Source organism: Epinephelus lanceolatus, chromosome 3 (assembly GCF_041903045.1).
Source record: "Epinephelus lanceolatus isolate andai-2023 chromosome 3, ASM4190304v1, whole genome shotgun sequence".
Lineage (NCBI taxonomy): Eukaryota > Metazoa > Chordata > Actinopteri > Perciformes > Serranidae > Epinephelus > Epinephelus lanceolatus.
The window spans coordinates 22,775,182-22,795,351 of NC_135736.1; the positions used below are offsets into that span (position 1 = coordinate 22,775,182).

Below are 20,170 nucleotides of genomic sequence, written 5' to 3' on the forward strand. Positions count from 1 at the left end.
CCAATTTTTTAATCCCGCCTACAAAGCTCTCATTGGTCAATTGTGTCTCAAACTGGCAGAAACAGCCATCATTGAGCACAAGTCAAACCTTTCTGAATCACTAATAGGTGCTTTTATGGCAAACTCATTCTTGAACCTGACCTATTATCCAAACAAGATAGATTTGAACTACATCTAGACCCTAATTCTATTAACATCAGCTCCTGGGTAGCTGAATCATCTGCATATAAGAACAAAGTCCTTGAGCAGGCAGATTTCATGTACTTAATACTGAATAAAGCAAAAATGAATATACAGGGGGGCCCAGGATTATGCCTTGTGGCACTCAACAAGTGATGGGCATAGGCTCAGGGTGGTACTGCTGGTTCGTCCCTGACAGATAAGACACCAACCAGCTTAGAGTTGTATCATCATGGTCAGTTCCTTCAGTTTAAAAGAATAATTGGTTACTGAAGATTTTAAATGAACACTAAAACTTGTATCGACCAAAATGTGATTAAGTCTGGAAAAAAAACACCCTTAAAATCAACAGATATTTTCAAACCACTACTACTATAAAATATTTCTCAGAAGTGCTTTGTTACAGTGACTGCAGCTGTAGTCTTACAAGAAATGTGTCTACATGAAATATACAAATAGTGACACTGAGGTAGATGTATTGATCACCTGATACATATTGTCAGAAGATCATTTTAACTGATGCTGATAATCCCAACCTCAGAGCTTAACTGCTCGCTTCTGTAGCGAGAATATGTCATCTGCAAGTGTATTATTAGGGTCTGGGCAGCTAAGCTGCCAGGACACTATTGTAATCCTAGGTATTCTTCTTCTTCTTCTTTATTCTTCTTCTTCTTTTTCTTCTTCTTCTTCTTCCGAGGAAATCATACTTCCCATGGGTGAAAACTCACCAAACTTTGCACAAAGGTCCAGTCTCATGCCAGATATCCTCAGCTGTAAACTCAAGCCAATAGTCCTGATGGTGGCGCTACAGAAAGCGTCTAAAGTTCAAAACTTTGAAAATTCATAACAAATCAACCATACGTGCTACAACTTCACAACTTTCATCAAACTGTAGCCCCAGTACTGAAGAAACTTTTGTACACTTGAACTTCATAATTTTTAATAGGTTTATCACTCTGTTTTTTTCAAAACTGTAAAACTTCTTAAACCTATCTCCTCCCACAATTTTTGCTCAATTGACACCAAACTTGCTACAGAGCATCTTCAGACTGTCCTACAAAAACTATGTTTTTCAGATTTTTGATTTATCAAAAATTGAGCCTACAGTGCATCAAAATGTTTGACTGTAAATGGTACTGTAAACATATACATGCAAATTCTTGCTAAATAAATCTTCAATGTTCATGAAAAAAATGACAAAATTCTAGAGTCATGGTAGATGATGTGTGGCAAATTTCAGAATTTTATCTCAAAAACTGAATTTTTGACAGCATTTTGAATTTTGCTCTAATGTGAACAATTGGAGTCAATGTAAAAATGGCAATTTTAAACATCAGTTTTTCACTTATGGAGCAAATCAATCATTGTTACAAACAAATTACCAACATCTCCATGCTGTCTAGATGCAATATGTGTATTTTCAGATTTTCGTCTTAATAACTGAATTTTTTACAGTGGTTTCAAATCTGCCTTTCCATGCACAGATGGCTGCTTTTCTACACAACAGTGAATGGCTTACTCAATATGTGAAGCCACTGTTGAGTTGCTACTTGCCAATTAGCTCAGAGTAGTAGATGACCGTCTTAGGTTCCAGAGGTTGCGGATTCGAGCCTCAAGTGGTGCATAATCCACATTGTAATGTAAACATCTTCTTGTGCTCCAGCTTATTGCTTAAAATTGCCTGAGCGTGACTGATCACTGTGCAGCAAGTCTTTTTTCTGCTAGAAAATCTGCCTTCTCATGCTTGAAAATAAACCAAACTTTGCACAAAGATCCAGTGTCAATACTTCAGTGTGAAACCATCTCAGGCTTCTCACTTTGCACATAGCTCAACTAGTTAAACATCAGTTTTTCACTTATGAAGCAAATCAATCATTGGTAAAATAAATTACCAACATCTCCATGCTGTCTAGATGCAATATGTGTATTTTCAGATTTTTGTTTCGATAACTGAATTTTTTACAGTGGTTTGAAATCTACTCTTCCGTGCATGGACGGCTGCCAAACCTGCACGTCTGGTTTAGTCAATTTGTGAAGCTACACGAGTTGTCACTGAGTAATTAGCTCAGTGAGATAGAAATTGATTCTTAGTCTCAGAGGTTGTGAGTTCAAGCCTCAGCTGATGAAAAAGGCAGATTGTGTTGCTAAATTCCTAAATGTCTTCCAATTCTTCTGCTTGTTGCTCAGAATTGCCTAAAAATGCCCGGACCCGACCCATCGCTGCGCAGCAGCTATAATTTCTAGTGACTTTTTAATATCATTTTTTATCAGTTAAAAGTGATTTGATGTTACATGACAGCTGGATGAGTGTTGAGCTGTCAGTATCGGGGACATTTATTTAAACCAATTATATGTAGATATAGTGTGGAGTGTGTATGTGCACACGTGTGTGTCTGTACCTTCCCTCAATATTTACTTTGTCTCCAAAACCTCCCTCTCTAAAACCTTACATTTCAAAAACATTGTTCAAGGTTTATGTACACATCATAAACCTTAAACACACAAACAAGCATACTGAGTGCAAACACTGTATTCCGCCCCCTTACCTTGATGAAGGGAAATGGTTTACCTGCACAGAACTCCAAAATACACTTGACATGCTTACTGCAGGTAGCCACCTCTATTGCATGCCCAGGCATTACTAACTGTGTGCAACTCTGCTCCTATCAGTGACACTCATGGCACTGCATTATTTTTTTCAATTAGTACAAAAAATGTGAATAAACTTTGATGAAATGATTCAAGAAACTTGCTGCCAATCAAACTGAATTTGGAAAACCACTGCCAACTTAAGAAAGAAAGAAAGAAAGACAGAAGGAGAGAGAGAAAGAAAAAGAAATAACGAGAGAAAGAAAGAAAAAAGACAGAAAGCAAGCAAAGTTTTTTTTTCCAAGGATTCCACACCTTTTAAAACATTTCCCAATATGTGCTCGAAGACGTCACAACACCATCTGCATGGTGTTTTAATTTTTTTACCCAACTGAGACACAACTCAGCACAGACTGCCCAGTAATGTAACAAGTTTGGCTAGCTTCTCACAGTACTATTACAGCCAAATAAAACTAAGAAACAATAAAGGTGGGTGGCCCACTCTTCTTTTAACTTCTGCACACCATGTATCGTTCCCACCGAACACCAAAATGAAATGCTCTCCTCAAAAAAGAGACATGAAGTCTTCACTACGAGCAGGGAGCGCATACCTTGCTGCTGCAGTTCCCCTTTTTCTCAGCGTTCTTTCGACCCTAAACTCTGGCTTAGTTATGGCTAATCTTTTGATCTATCTGAAAAACAAAACAGTGCAATTTTCTTTTAACAGTGCAAATAATAATTTAAAACATTTCATGAATAGGAAAATACTATATCTAGTATTCATTTATTCCACTTTGATACAATGTATCCCTCGCAGATCATGCATTACGAACTGGCAGTTAGCTGTTTGGGACAGCACTGCTAACTTCGCCTATGTTGTCATGTTATTTTTTAGCGAATAGAAAACTGATAACACTTGACAACATCAAATTCATTTGATGTGCATGTTATTTATCAAACAGGTGCACCGGTCTGGAAGCGCAGTTTGCCTGTCATCTGAGACATAGCTTGCGTGCGATCAGTGAAGTGTGCCTCTCTTCTTCATGCAAATGCGTTTAGCATTTAAAGGAGGAATGCACACATAACAGAGGGAGATCTGATAAAAGTGGTTGACTGCACATTCTGGTACATTTATTAAGGCTAGCACAGTATTCAAGGGTCAGTTTTACAAGGAAAAATCTTCTGCAAAGCTTCTGCAAAGCAGGTGCAGATTTGAAATGGTATATTAAAGGAAGGTTGTGGTGGGGGAGATGAAAATTAATAATCCTGCATTCTGCAGAAATCACCATGACAGCAGAAACGTGTAGGAGAGCTACAGTGAATTATTTAGAAATGAGAGTGACAGCTTCTTAGAAAGAAAAGTAGTGCAGTAATAATAAAGAAGCACAATATTGCACAGTTTTCTTACAAAAATATAAAGAAGGTGGAGAGTTGTGGCTTTGTGGTCATTCAACCTGAACTTGAACTTGACATCCTCGGAGCTAATGCATTACGGTGATTGCACACTTGACATGTAGTTGCAGTGGCATGTATTTTTAAAGACATTTTATATGTTTAATGACTTCTGCTGCATTGGTTTTACAAACCTTACGACAATTTTATCGTAATAGATGCCCAACTTATTTAGTTACAGTTTAATCAGGGACTTAGTAAATGGCTTGGAAACTTTAACATTTCATTTAATGGGAACTCAGCATCATTACATTTTTATTTAATTTTTGGGGCTTGATTTCTTTCATGATTTATTACCCCATCGTTTCCCCATTTCATCACTGAACTGCGTCTTTGGAGATCTCGTTTATATGCAGAGCGCACCTAAAAGACAGTCCTAGTTACTGATAATTAGCTGCTGCTTTAGTAATTCAGACGCTAATTTCATGTAGATTGCGAGCGCAAATATGTACATAAATCTGGCCCTGACACTCAGAGTTTGGAACTGGGTATTATGGGGATTAACAAACCAAACTGAAAAAAAAACACATTTGATGAAGAAAAAAAATGCTTTTCAAACACTAAGAAGAAACTTTATAGAAAATGGGGTGGCGAGACATCATTTTAAGGTGGCAGCTGCTTTCATGTGCTACCTCAGTGGCTGTGTCACAGCACACAAAAGAAATTATGATGTACCGTATTATTCAACTTTGAGACTGCAGAGAGCTTACAGCCAACTGTTATCTCATATAATGCAATAAGCATACGCTGTAGGTTAAATGTTAATGTGAAGTTTCACTTTTTCTCTTTCTCAAGAAACCCGCTGTAAAGCAAATGTTAATTACGAAATAACTAGATTTAGGTACAATGACAGCGTCATTGTGGAGCCAGTTGTTCCACAATGTGATCATAGGATGATGAAGGAGATTGATGACCTGACTTTTTTTACTGACTTGATATATTTGATAGAAAAATAAATTTTCATTTCAGCTGATCACTCTCCATTAGCTCACCACTCCAATTGCATTTATTGCTGTCCAGCCCTTTTGTTTTGATGTTGTTTTTTTTATTATTATGACTCCACCAGCATCCAAAGAGCTAATTATAAAATTCAATGTTCAGCTCTCTCCTTGCACTGAATACTTGTCAAATTTATATAGAGATTGATATTTGAGAAATACCCAATAACTAATTAGAAGAATGAAAATAAAACAGAAAAACAAATGAGATAAAATGTTTATGAGATAACAGTACCAAACACAGTAATATTGGATTGTCACATGGGGTCGGCAAAAACTGAGATACTTTTTGGAAAGGCCTCACAAAGATAAGAGGCTTTTTATGATGCATGTAACAATTGTAACCTTAAAGCAATACTCCACCTAAATAGATTTGCAAATGTAGCCTCATCTCGGCCCAAAAACAAAACAAAAACCCCCAAGAATGACAGGAATGTGTTTAACATACAAATGGACAGTGGAAAAGTTGGTTGTACTGTAAAAGTTCAAGAAGTTTCAGTGATGGTGGTGTGTCTTCCTTAAGCTCAGGTCCTCTACCAGAAGCCTGGGAGTTTGAGGGTTCTGTGCAGTATCTTAGCTCCTAGGACGGCACTCTTCTGAACAGAGACCTCAGATGTTGTACCTGGATTCTGCTGGAGCCATTCTCCCAGTTTGGGGGTCACAGCCCTGAGTGCTCCGATTACCAATAGCACCACTGTTGCCTTTACTCCCCACATCTTCTCTAGCTCCTCTGTCAGCCCTTGGTATTTTTCAAGCTTCTCGGGTTCCTTCTTCCTGATGTTGCTGTTGCTCAGGATTGCTACATCTTTCTGTTGTTTGTTGATCAACACGATGTCTGACTCCACACACACAAAAAAAAGGTTAGCAATAAAATCTGTTGAAACTGATTGAATTCCTTTTGCCGTTCATGGGTAAATGCTCACAGGCCCATTTCAAGCCTACCAAGATTGAATGCTTGCTATTCAAAAGACAGATTTTGGGTGGAGTATCGCTTTAAGATATTTTGGGGAAACAAGGCCCACGTAACCGCAAGCCTAATTTGTTTTGTCATCTAGAGACACTATACAGAGCTGCTTCATTGGCGATGAATGAAAGAATGATATTGTGGACTGATAGATTTAAGCAATTACACCCACACAAGCTTTATTTAATAGGAGTTAGGGCTAACATTGTTGAACCAAAAAATGTGCTTAGATCCGAGGAAAATCACCCTGGGTTGTGTTACACAGTGCACAAAGATGTCCTCTGATTCATTGTCACTGAAGCAGCTTGAGGGCCTCTTAACGCCAGCTCCCATTTGAGCATAGGGTGTGTTGTTTCTAGCTTTGACAGAGGCATCATTTTCACAAATCTAGATTTAACTTTAGCCATGAAAATAAAAACATTCTTGGACAAGACTAATTTGTTGCTCAGAGGCATATTTGTACAATTTAGGAAACATGTCTAGATGAGCACAAACAAAAGCTATGCAGATTTTATTGCAGTAAATCAGCTATCGGATACTCTTCCACCATTATGGGATGTTTGTGAAGAGTTAACACCCTCGGCAGAATACTAGAGAATTATGCCACTGAATAGTGTTACATTATTAAGACCTTGCATTTTCAGTTTTGTGGAAATATTAGCATAAATGCTAACACAGAGAGAAACAGTTACCCCTCATGACATCTCTTTTGGAAGCTTATCACAGGAGTCAGCGGATATGATTTTAAGCACAAATGCAAATCCTGCAAGACAGCGAGAACACTCACTGACCCAAAGTTTTCCAGCTATGTTGACCATTATGGAAACTGTGGCACAGCAGCACACTCCAGCTGCTAGTAATGTTAGCTCTGATGCTAACTCCAGGGAAAGTTAGTGTAATCTTGTCCCATTGGTTGGAGCTGACACTAATTTCCTGGGACAGGAGTGTAGCGGTGTGTGATTTAGCGGCGTATGCTAAGTGCTGCTGGAGCTGCAGGCTAGTCTGTGGGCACCAGGGCAGAGAGAGCAAGCTGGGAAAGTACTGACTTGACTAACTGGCCTGATTAGACTGGGTGTGAGATGACATGGATCAGATACACACACTAAGCCAGCCGGAAAGACAGATTGGCAGAATTAGAGAAAGACTGAAAAAAATGAATACATTAAGATAAAGATGATTACCATACATACATGCAAAGTTAAAAAACAAGGAGAGGGCCGGATGAAGAGATACAGAGACAGTGGGTTAATTTTGTGGACGTGATGTTTCCTCCTGGGGTGTTTTTCAGCTCTGCTGGACTGTGGTGGTGTAAGAAATTGGCTGAGATGCAACGTAGCATTCGCATCATGGTTTCATTAGCTCTCATTCAGCCCAAGGCATTTCACACTGCATTTCCTCTACTCATCTGCTTCTCTTAGATCTGCTCACATTACAGGAAAAGGTAACACGGAGTAAGCTGAAGTAGGAACAGGAGCTTAAACTCCTCTGTATTAGCCTGGAATTTGGTTAGGATATAGAGTTGAAAGAAATGTTATTTTTCAACTCGACGAATGTTATTGATTGATGCAGACACTCGGGTGCCTTTAGCGATTTGGAATGTTTCCCCTCATACCCCCATGACTGGGGTAAATCAGATTACATTTATTTCAGGATTATTTTATCCATTAATAGCTGGCACCTTACTTTGAACATGGCCTACAGGCTTAGATTATGTTCAAGTAAAGGCAGACAGTGGAAGAGAGATTTAGGGCGTCTCACGAAGCCCGATTAGCACTTTAGCAAAAATAAAGTTACGTTTTAACCCTGCTCTCCTAATGGCTGCCCACTCTGAAACTAAATTAAATGATTTTTGAATAGTGGAGGACAGAAAGAGGACAGTAAACCCCCAGCTCCAGTTTGTGCCTATCATATAATCTTTGGTTTTGCACTTGAGACTTGCACTAATAATTAGATTCAGGTCACATATCTGAGTCACACTGTTTTTATCAAAGATAAATACAAGCCGCTCTTTGAGAAACCCTGCGGGCCGGTTTACAGCGCTTACTGCGTTTTTGAAGACATGCTCAGAATACACAAGACTCTTATACGCCGATGATCCGAAATAAATTCTGTCCACAACATGGTGAAGTCGATTTTGAACTCTTTCACAAGGTGTGACTCAACTTCTTTCAAACACACAAAGATAGCAAAAAGTGGGAGTTCTTGCTTGTCTTGTAGGACACACAGAAAATCTGAAGATGTTATATACAGGAGGACACAAAATAGAAAATAACATGGTTTTAGATAAATAAAAACATTAGGAGTTTCAGTTTTTGCAACAAACAAAGTTCCATCTTGTTTATTTTCTTATAGCTTGATACAATGATGTTTTCCTATCATTATGCATGTACTGATAGGCGATATGTTATCATCCCCTCTGTGTAAACACACCTTGTGGGATTAGGAAGTCCTGAGAATAGACTGTTATTTTGTAAACACCTTGAAGGCTGGTTATCTGGGATTAACATTTTTTGATAAGATTTAAGCAGCTCATAAAATAAGAACGTGTCAGTATTTTTTGCCTTGACAGTTTGTGAACATATAACCACCTGACAACATGGTAACAACATGGCATGTGTACAGGAGAAACTGGGGACTGAACTGCCACCTCTGTGATTAATCAATGTCCTGAGCACAGCCACCCAACATACAGTATGTCTCACCTCACCTGTGACAGGCTGCTGACAGGTGGTGCTGTATATGTACTTAGTGGGTGAGCTTTGTAAATAAATCCAGAATTGTAATCGTCTGGTTTTGTGACGCAAACTGTCACGGTTTCTTTGCAAGGCGGTTCTTTGGGTTAATATTTTGTGTTTATGTTTTCAGGGTATGATGGGTGTAGTGGGCTGGATGTTGCTCCTACTCTCCCAGATGATGGTGCCTGTGGCGTCCCAGAAGCCTCCAGGTCTCAGTGTGGGTGTGATCATGGGCCAGACGCGCCACATTTCTGATCAGGAGCTCCGCCCACCTCGGCGCCCTGATGATGCCCTTGACGTCTCTGTGGTGATACTGAGGGTCAACCAGACAGACCCTAAGTCTGTGATTACACAGGTGAGAAATCGATATTACATCAGTGTTACACACATACTGTACACATGCAGTTTATAACACACACAAACACACTGTCTGTCTGTGTCTGATTGACACCTGAGTTTATTTCACTGTGTCCCAAGGTGTGTGAGCTTCTGTCTCGCACTCGTCTCCATGGCCTTGTGTTTGCCGATGGCACCGATCAGGAGGCCATTGCCCAGATCCTTGACTTCCTCTCCGTTCAGACGCAACTTCCAGTCCTGGGAGTCCACGGAGGCTCCTCTATGATTATGGCTGACAAGGTGAGTGACTGTGACACAAACAAAACACACTCCTGCTTTTTCTCTGGATACACAGTGTTTTTGTTTTGGGGATTAGGAAGTTGCAATCCCTCATCTCAGTCACCTTTAAAATGTTGACAGATAATGCTTTTCAAACTACACTTTTTTCAGATGTGCTGGCATGTTAGCAATTTGCTCATATCAAGTTAATTTCATTTAAAAATTCACAACGCAACAAAAGTTACCTCATGACACTTTTCATAGAGAGCAGGTCAAAATCATACTCTATAATTTACAGACACCAACCAGTTCCTCCAGATACTTATTTCCATTACCAGTAAGACACTATAAAATAAAATGCCTATTGGAGAGATTTCGTGCTTATCTTCAGCTGGTGGGAATATGAAACCCCAGCTTTTGATAAATGTTACATTTTGCTTCTTGTGAGTCATTTTAAAGGAGCAGTGTGTGGCATCTAGATGTGAGGTTTGCAGATTGCAACGCGCTAAAACTTCTCCCATGTGCCCTGCTTGCACTCTCGGTTCGGATTCCTTCGGTCTTTACTGTTCACAGGAGATATTTAGCTGGTCGTAATTATCCGCAGAAGTCTCATGTTCTCCAAAACAAGCGAACAAGCTGATTAAAACCGGTAAAAACACTGAATAAAGCAGTTTTATGTTGCCAATCAATGTTTGTGTCGTCACAGATGGGCCGCTAGCCCAGCATCTGCTAATGTGTGCTCACCTTTTTTCTCTGATATCTTAAGTTCAAGATGTTCAGGAGGTCTTTACGGTGAGCTGAATTATCGACGAAGGTCTTTTTGTCTCTGAAACGAATGGACCCTGTGATTTAAACTGGTAAATACACTGAATAAACAGTTTCACCCTAAAAATCGGTGTTTTTCCGATGCTGTTCAGCTCGTTGTCAAGGGGCTGCTTGCTACAGTGGTAGATGCGAAAACGTGAATGACCCTGTCTAGAGCCAGTGTGTGGTTTGTCTGTTCTGGGCTACTGTAGAAACATGGCGGTGCAACATGGCGGACTCCATGGATGAGGACTCGCTCTTTATGTAGATGTAAATGGATCATTCTAAGGTAATGAAAACTAGGGTTGGGTCGGTATGAGAAGAAAAAAAAAACGGTCTGTTTTTTGTGAAAAACCACATCAAGTCGGTAATACCAGATTTTCGCCACTTAGGGGCGCAATTGACTCATTTGAAATAAAAAACGACCATATAACAACAGAGTGACAGTAACACTTTGTTTCTTTTATTCCTTACAAATAAATTTTGCAGCTTACTCAATCAGTGCAAACAAGGGTTGCCTCCTTCGTCTGTCTCAAAGCCAAAGTGTTGCCATAGTGACGCATTCTTTGATTTCTTCGAGACTAAACTGTCCGCCATTATCGACTCCCAGGCTACAGTAGAGGCCTTGGCGCAGGCGCACTCGCACCCCCTTGCTCAGTCCCCACCCCACCCCCACCCCCCTCTCTCTCCTGCTCGCTGTGCGCTTGGCGAAGAGGCAGACACAGGTGCTCACAGACTCGGGCGTACTATAAGCGGAGTGGACTCAGGAATGTCGGAATGTCCACAGTCATTTGGGCTTCCATAGTCGAGCGCACTTCCGCGTTATAGTTTCCTGTAAAAATGTCCGTGAAAAATCCCTGCAATGTGAAAACTACATGCCGACCAGTCTTTTGTGTGACACTGGTGTGCAGAGCGGAGTCCGCGCGGTCGTGCTTTGCGCGGACAGGGCTTGCGGATGTCCGCTTTTACCGGGCGGACCTCCGCGGAGTCCGCTCCGCGTACGTTCCGCCCGAGTATGCAGTCCAGTCAGTCTCCAAAAAAAAAAAAAAAAAAACCCGGTCCAAGACGGAGTACCGAACCGAATTGGTATTACCGAGAACTGACCCAGCCCTAACGAAAACACGTTGATTCTTAATGTTCAGGTGATTATACACACGTAAAAAAACAAAACAAAAAAATACTTAATATTCCATTTCTGCCAATGTACTCCCCTTAATCCTTCACACTGGACCTTTAAGCTGTTTCTAGTGGATGTCTAATGGCTATCTTGAGGTTTTGTTGAACTGAGAATGGACATGGTTAACTTTTATCACACATAAATTGTCTGAAGATGTTTTAGTCAGCGTGTTGTAGATTAGAAAATGACACACTAGAGGCTTTGGAAGCTTGTTTGTGCTATCACTGCTGCTCTGTCAGATGATTTTTTTTTGTTTAAGTACAGAGGAGAAACACTGCCAACGCACTGGATTGATGGCTGGTATCACCCAGCACATTTTTATGTTAATTAACCTTTTAAAAGGTTACTTAGTGCTCATTTAAAAGTACAGTATTCATAAGGTCAGTCGAAGTCTTTGCATAGAACATGCAGCATTCTCTGGTACATCATTTTGAGAACAGATGATCAAGCATTGTTTAAATGTGTAATAATGCATTTTCTGCTTGGTCTGAAACTGGGCTATGCAAAGCCAAAAAAAAGAATCACGCATCACGTCTACTGCACTCAGTGGGATGCCAGAAAAATAGATTCCCAGTTTTTAAAAGAAAAAAAAGAAGCTATCCTTTAAGATCGGATTTTTGTTTTATTTTGGTCTGATGCTCAGTGCAAAGTTAGGGATGTACATCTCTTTCTTAGTTGAATTCTCTCTCTGGTACTGACTCTGTAGACCTCGCTAACTGACAGACAGACTGAAGGAGCTTTGATAAAAACACAACTGGTTCTTTAGCTTTTAAATCTCTCAGGGCACAGCAGCCAAAACACAGGAACCAATAACTGCAGCAATACAGCGGCCTTTTGAAGTAGTGGTTGATGGGGGAGGCAGTGTGAGTGTGAGAAAACACAAGAAAAAGAGACAGCGAAAGGTAAGAGAGACGTTGAGAGTTGGCTTGAAGGTTATAGGAGTGGGGTTGCAACATGAAGGTCACTGACTTAAATCTCCCACCGAGAATATAATGATAGGGAAAATAAATAAATTGTGTTTTTCCCGCCTTCAATCGCTGCCGTTGATGTGCCATTAAACGAGGTACTTAACCCCCAGCTGCTCTAATTGAACTGCTCAGTGGCCAAAAGTACAAGAGTGCGGTCATTCTCGGCAGCTCCCAAGTGAGAGCGCGAGTGTGTGTAGCCCGTAACTAACCAGCCCCCCTGCAACTGTTCCTGCAGGCCTGTCCTGTAAATATAAATGTCTTCCTGCCTGGTTTAAATTAAGGGCAAAAGCAGTCCACTGGCAGGCAGGTTCGGAGGCTCAGTGAGTCAGCAAATCATTTGAAAAAGCATTGTTGGTAGATTGGTGTTTTTTCTGAAGTTCTGATGTGTGTGATTGTTGTAGTTCTCATTTACAGTATCTGCCCTGTCCAGAAGGACATAGTTCAGATGTGTGTGGAAAAGATGTGAGAGGATATTGATGATTTTCCTCCCCTGGGTCCATCTTTGAATAATTCTTTTTGTTGTCGTTTTTTTAAGTTCCTGCAACTAAGGATTGCATTCATTATCTGCTGATTATTTTTGGTTTAATCAATAGCTTCTTTGCATTTGAGGTCAGACATCGGTGCACTGTCCAGATGGAGGACATGCAGCTGGAGGCAAAGATGACCAACACATGCGCAAATGCCTGTTCCTGGCTGTTTCAATCAGTCACATTGGGGGGGGGCACGTTAAGTCCCAAATATTGACGGATATTAAGAGGAAAAGTAAAAAAAATAAAATAATTAAAAAAAAAACATTTTTAATATCATTGAGAAACAGCAGCAGATGTTGATCCGAAACCTCCGTCTTCAGTCTGGAGAAGCAGAGTCAACTTATTTCAAACATAAACTGTAAAGCGTTGTGTCAAACGTGCCTCAGGTTGGAGGCAATTATAATGGATTGTAACAACTTCTGTGTTTTTAGCCATGACCTACATTTTTTATGGCCTTTTACAAGAGCTCTGGGAACAGTCGACCCAGTAGATGGATGGTAGATATTAAAGTTAGTTACTGTTACCTAGTAACATTAGCCCCACAGCAGAGCAACACATTCTCACTCCGACCTCGTCACATATTGATGTTTTGATCATGGACTTTCCATGTCCACGTACTAAGTGCAAGGCACCCTGGGTGTGTTGGTTGCTGACGTTCTGGGACACCATGTCAACTTCTTTTACACTTCCATTTCCACAGGAAATTCAACGTTTACATGCAGTCTCTTTCAAAATAAACGCACTATGTTGGTACAACACCGCAAATTGACTTTTTTTTTTTTTTTTTTTTTTCCCTTCAACAGCAAACACACATGGTTGGGTTTAGGCAAAAAAACACATGGTTAGGTTTAGGAAAAAACGAACAGGGTTTGGCTTTAGAATCTTACGGGACGCAAACACCGCTCTCTCGGGTCAAAGTTGGTGTTTGTTGGACCCATCCACCACCCCTTCCCGCCTGCCCCACGTGGACTTTCACTGCCTTAACTTTTGTCTTTGTCCTGCTGCGTTTCCCCCTGAAGCAGCCGGTTGCTGTTACGTATCATGCCAACATTAAAGGACACCTTTTTCATTGGTTTCTGAAGCTGCAAGTCACTGCCCAAGTGTTGGATTTCGACGACTTCGGAGTGGGACCATGCTCAGCGGAGCATTGTTGTATAGAGTTAAAATATAAAAGACAGTAATGCTCATTTCAGTTGTTGACCCAACCACACACAAAATAGTTAAAATCTGCTATAATGCTGTACACTGTCATCGACTCACCATGTAATGTCAGTAATGTTAGGAGGTCTGGAGGATGTGGTAATTTGTAACGACAATCATATCCACAGCAGCGGGCAAACTGGTTAAGTTGTGGGAGGAATCACTTTGCCTTGTTTTGTATGGATCACATCCAACATGAGTTTCAGTTTTCTGATGATACTTGCTGCCTGCAGGTTCATCCAACCATTTTATGTAGTTGTGTTCCTCTATTTCCAATTCATGCAGTATATAGATTTATCACTTCCTGCTCTCCATCTGAATTTTAATATCATAATAGTCACGATTGCAAACAAGCTATTGAGAGTAAAGATAGGCTTGAACCCTCCTCAGTTTATTAGATGTTAAAAAGAGCTGGTACATATTAACACCATTTTCTAGATCCAAAAGCAACCTTTTTAAAATAATTTTTTTGTCCAGCCAGCACTCCAAAAACCAAATATATAAATTTGTGATGATATGAAACAGATGAATCAGCCACACACGAGAAGCTGCACCAGCAGATGTTTGGCTTTTTTTCATGATAAATGAGTGAAGGGAATAATTGATTATCAAAATTGTGGCAATTAGTTTTTTGTTGATTGACTAATGGATTAATCAGTGACTTGTTTCAGCAGCAGTCACGATGCTGTGCTGTAACATGCTCCTGTCTTGCCTGGTGACAAAGCCAAAGGAGGCCATTACGGAGGTGATGAGGACTCTCAGTGAGGTTGACACATGTGCTTGACACTCACACTGTGAGGGTGATCTCATCACACTGACCCTGCTCTGCTCTCAGCTATGTTAGCGCTCAGTGACTTCAGAATATGATACCCATGTAAATGGCATTGGTGTGAATAGTTAAAAAAACAAAAAAAAAACAAACGTATTTTGCTATAAGCTGAAAATCTGCCTCCATGTACTTCTTGGCTGTGTGACTGTTGATTTCATACCTGCTGCAGTGCTGTGGTTGTAATCTGGATCGAAAGAAATCCTAGTGGGCTGGTAACAATTCAGCCTGATTACTGTGGGCTAACAAACAATATTGTGCTTTCTGCAGCTTGAACAGGCAGAGCCTCGCGCTCTCTGTCTCCACACACACACACACACACACATCTTTAATGTTGCAATCAAGTCTATAGTATAGAAGTGAAAAATGAGCGGCTCATCCTGCGTTACCTTGGTTATCCTGGCTCAGCACAGTAGTAGTCTCCTCATGATGTTTTAGATGGAGAGGGGAAAAAAAGAAAGAAGAAGATGGTGCCAAGAAAATACAGAAAAAGAACTTCAGCGGGCAGGCAAGTGCTCTAAAATAATGGATATACGTGGAGGTGGGCAGTGCAAGTGTGAAATACTTGGTGTTAAAGCAGCGTTAAGCTGCCAAGATGCAAACTTAACTGTCATGATTATGTCACATTTCATGTAAAGGCTTTCTCCAGTTGTCATTTTTATCAGTAGCTGGCCGCACAGCCATCATACTCGATCACATAAACAGGAGCAGGCATTGCAGGCATCCCTGAAAACTGTGATAAACAAGGTTGTGGAGACCAGAAACTTACTGCAGCGACTCCTCAGGTTTTAAAAAGGACAGGTTTTATTTGTCAACATTTTCTTGTGTTTACACACGGTGTGATTTCTGAGCTCAGTGCTAATGTGTTTATCCCAGAAACTAGAATATTTTTTGATCTGCTTTTCAGTTGGGGATAAATGTCTTCATTTCAAGTGGGGTCAAACACGGGCGTTTGTTGTTTAGTCGTGTGTGGTTTGGTTTCCAATTACCAGGACTGGACTTGGCTTTTGTGTTGCCCTAGTCGAGATTTTGCTTCTGGATCCACTTCTTAACTGTCTAATCATTTCTCCACAGTATTAACTCCACTAACATCAGTGTTTTTGTAATACTGCACAAAAGAGTGAATATATCTGGAATGAATCTACATCATGTAACAAGAAGCATCATGCCTGGGGGATACTTTAGCAGTCCCCTCCCAATACAGACCCTCACCATTAGCACCTTACATGATCATTTATCTCCAGGGCTGAAATTAATTCCCACTCATCCGCTGCCTGCTGTAGATCAAACTGCCGTTCACATGAAGTAGACCCCAGACCCCCGTATAAACAGCTTTCACAGATGTTTAACATGAGCAGTCTTGGGGAAAAACAGTCTTCTCTCAAGCTCAGTGTGCAAATGTCCTTAGATTACTTACTCACACACATGCACATCCACATGTAGTAATTGTGTTAGGAATATATTAAACCAATGAATGAATAAAAGGAAAGAATAAGCGTAGAAATAATAACCTACAGGCATAAGTGGGCTTTGTTTATTGCGTGTGATTTAAAGTGAAACATTGATCTACCAGCCAGGGATGAACCGAACCGACATTATTTTTGCATTCCAGTGTTTGTTTATTTTGTTTATAATATACTTCCCCTTGTGCCTCTGCTAGCATCAGCAATGTCCAAAATAAATTCCACCCCAATAGGACCAGCCCTAACAAATCAAAGAATCATCCATTTGTGTTGTGCCAAACACATTTTTTTTTTCCTTAAATGAAAACAAAAGAATCGATGTCACAACAGGTCCAACCTCTCTCTCTGTCTCTCTGTCTCCCTCTCTTTCAATCTTCCTCTGGTCTCTGCCTCCCCGATAATGCATGTCAGTGTGGAGCAGTGAGGAATAATCTACGAGAAGTTGGATGGTGTGCTGTGAGAAGAGAGACACGTTTAGGGAACACAGAATTGATGTGGAGAGAGGGCATGTGTAAGCCCAGGAGAGGAACAGGATTAGTTTGGAATGTTGTACTTCCATTACAGAGGGACCGCTTTGGGAAATAAGAAATGTTGTTGCCCCCACCCCCCCACCCCACCCCCACATGCGCTCACCCATTCCCCGCCAACCTTGCTCATCTCGTCTTTTGACTTCCTACTTCTTGGTGTGTGGGCGATAGAGGGTGGGGGGTTGGGGGTCACGGTGCGTAGCGTAAGAACACGAACATGCTGAAATGGAAGGTTGTGAATTAAACATACGTGTTCTTTCTGCTTTGCTCTGCCACTGTGGTGGGATGCAACCCTTGGTGTCTGTGTATTTGCATGTGTGTGTGTGGCTGTGTGTGTCCCAGCCTGGGATGTCCCATATCAGTAGGGGCCATTTGCCCAGGTTCTCTGCTGAGTCGCTTTAATATTTAACACCTGCTCCCCTCACCTGCTGTCACTTGCTGGAGATGCACTGCTGTGTCACTCACTCAATGAATCCTTCCCCCACTTTCACCTTCAATTCTTTTTCTCCTGCTCTGCAGCTCTTACTTCCTTTTTGTCTCCCTGTCTCCCCCACCCCTGTGTTTCTGTCCTGTTTCCATCTTTCTTTCTCCTCCACATCTCCATCCCCACTGTCACCCCGTTCTTCTTTCCTGTCTCTTTATTTTGTTCCTGTCTCTCTGTCTTCTTGTGTCTTCTCCCACTCTTGCATCCACCGTTGTTATTCTCTGGTGGCTCGGGTTGTGAGAGGAACAGCCAGCTACGTTTGAAGGCTTTGGGAAAATCTTGCTAGCCTTGAACCCCTGTGACGCAAGATTAGATGATGGGTTTCTGTGTCTGCGTGAGAGAGAAAGAAAGAGAATGAGAGAGGGAGGGAGGGAAAAAAGAAAGTAGCTGGGTTAGTATGGTTACTATGGTGACTAAACCAGACTACAGCATTTAGTTCTGTTCTGCCTGCTGCTAAGGTTCCCTGGCTGCGTTTACACCGCAGGTATTCATGCCCAGTTCCTTCTGGTGTAGCTGGGCACCACTCTGAACACAACTGGCTGTCGATGAGAAAGCCAGTGAGAGATCATGTCCTTGTCACTGCACAGGCAACTCCAACTACCTTCACACTAAGATGGCTAATTCTGAAATGCTATTTATGTGTGAAAACAATGCAAGTCAACACTAACATTTTCAAGTTGTTTTGTAAAGGCCTTTGTCTACATTGAAATGCCTGAAAACTAGGAAAATGTTTAAATATTCCTGTAAATAAAGACCACAGACAGCAGACAGCTAGCTCATCTTAGAATATGTCTTCAGAATTTTAAATTAGGTCTGCACAATTTATCTAAATATTATCAAAATTGAAATATAGCCAGGTTCAATATCCAAATTGTACGATAAATAAAACTAAAATGTGTCACAACACACACAACCATTATAAAGGAAGCATTGTGGTACTACAGAGATGCCCCAGCCTACAAATTATATTCCAGATGTGAGGGAACATGCTTATTTGGTACAGACCCCCGCAAAAATCACATAATCGTAGTCTTTATGTTTTTTTAGTGGAATTGAAATGCAAAAATGACCATTATAAATAAAACCGCAACTCATATCAATCGCAATATCAGTCAAAATAATCACAATATGACTTTAATTGCATATTGAGTGATTAGCAGACACTTGCATTATTTGATCACAGTGATCAGATAGGTGGCAGAAAGTTAACAGAAGCAGTAACTTTACTGCAACACATTTTTTACCCCAAAAAACTCTTATTATCTCTGTCTGCACTATAAATGCATAGCAGGACTTTTCATATTTTTCCTCTCTGGAGACTGTCAGTTTTGTGAGAAAATAAAATATCAGTTTAGTGTAAAGGTCCAAAATGTATAGAAAAAGATTTGTATTCTCCTGCTGGTAGGTTGCAGCACATACATTAGGTTGACAGGAGGTAAGAAAAATGCAGAAAATACAGTTTGAAACTGACCCATATTGTGGGTCATATGGCGGTTACCCTCGAAACAACCCGTATTATACTGTGTGCATGAATATCACATAGACTTGATGAACAGACATTGACTTAACCTAAATGCACAATGAAATCTCCATCTGTAGTGGAAGCAAACATCTGCCAAGTTAGCTCTCAGCTAACTGGTACAGCACATCAAAGAGCATCGTTTATGTAATATACATCATCACATACAAAACACAGAACAAACTCTAATAAAAAGAGAAATTAATATGTAGACACTACCAATTGATTACTAAAGCATTTTATTCTTTCAGTCAACAACATCATTGAATAAAGTGTATTTCCTGTTGCAGTATTTGCTGTTGTCTGTGGCCGTCAGAAATTAATCTCCAGTGCAACTCTGATGGAAAGATGTTTAGTGAAAAATATTTCAGCTACAGTCCGTTACTTTTATGAAAATAATTTTTTGTCATATTTGCTGAAACACATATTCAGTATTCTGAAAGTAGTCTCGCTCACCAGACCTTTCTCAAGAAAAGAACGGTCTGGCTGGGCCGACTCTCACTTTAAGATTGGAGAAAAAAAACGCCCCGGCTGCTTGTATTTCTTTCAACCAATCACAATCATTCTGGGCGGTGCCACAGCAACAGTGCGCTTGCAAAAATATTGCCGGGGGGAAACAGGTTTTGGTGTAACACGCCCACAAAAATATCGCCTACAGGACGCGAACCATGGCGGAAAAATGGCTACATCCCCGCAAGATCAAACACCGCAAAAGTTAGTAAAGGACGTGTTGAAAACTGCAACCGGAGGTGGTAGGGCGGGACTTCAGCGGGTGGCTCGTTCCGCCCAATGAGAGGCTGATCTATGCAGCCAACTTCCACCCACTCAGACTATCTGAAAGAAGTGCATGAGAAGGATTTTTTTTTAAAAAAAAAAGATGTCCCTCCTTCTCTCCCTACACCCTCTAATGGCATTTGCTAGAACCAGAATATGGCAGATCAAAGACAACCAATCAGAGCCAAGGGGTCACTAACGCATCTGTCAATCATGCTAGTCACAGCTCGTGAACTACGGTCAAACTAGGCAAACTAGGCTCACCTCAAATGTGTTCAGAAACATATTTTAGTGTACTGTTTAGTTGTAAAATGAGGACATTTGTGACCTGGCCACCATCTTGGATCTAGTCAAGCCAAGAACTC

The 20,170-nt window shown here is 40.8% G+C and overlaps 1 protein-coding gene across 1 annotated transcript in view; it reads left to right on the plus strand.

The window, feature by feature from the left end:
* grin2ab (glutamate receptor, ionotropic, N-methyl D-aspartate 2A, b) overlaps positions 1-20,170 on the plus strand; it is a 118,800-nt gene that overhangs the window by 20,221 nt on the left and 78,409 nt on the right. Inside the window, exons 3-4 of the mRNA XM_078166151.1 lie at positions 9,049-9,273; positions 9,396-9,554. Of these exons, the coding sequence (XP_078022277.1) occupies positions 9,049-9,273; positions 9,396-9,554 (384 nt within the window). The remainder of the gene's footprint in view (positions 1-9,048; positions 9,274-9,395; positions 9,555-20,170) is intronic.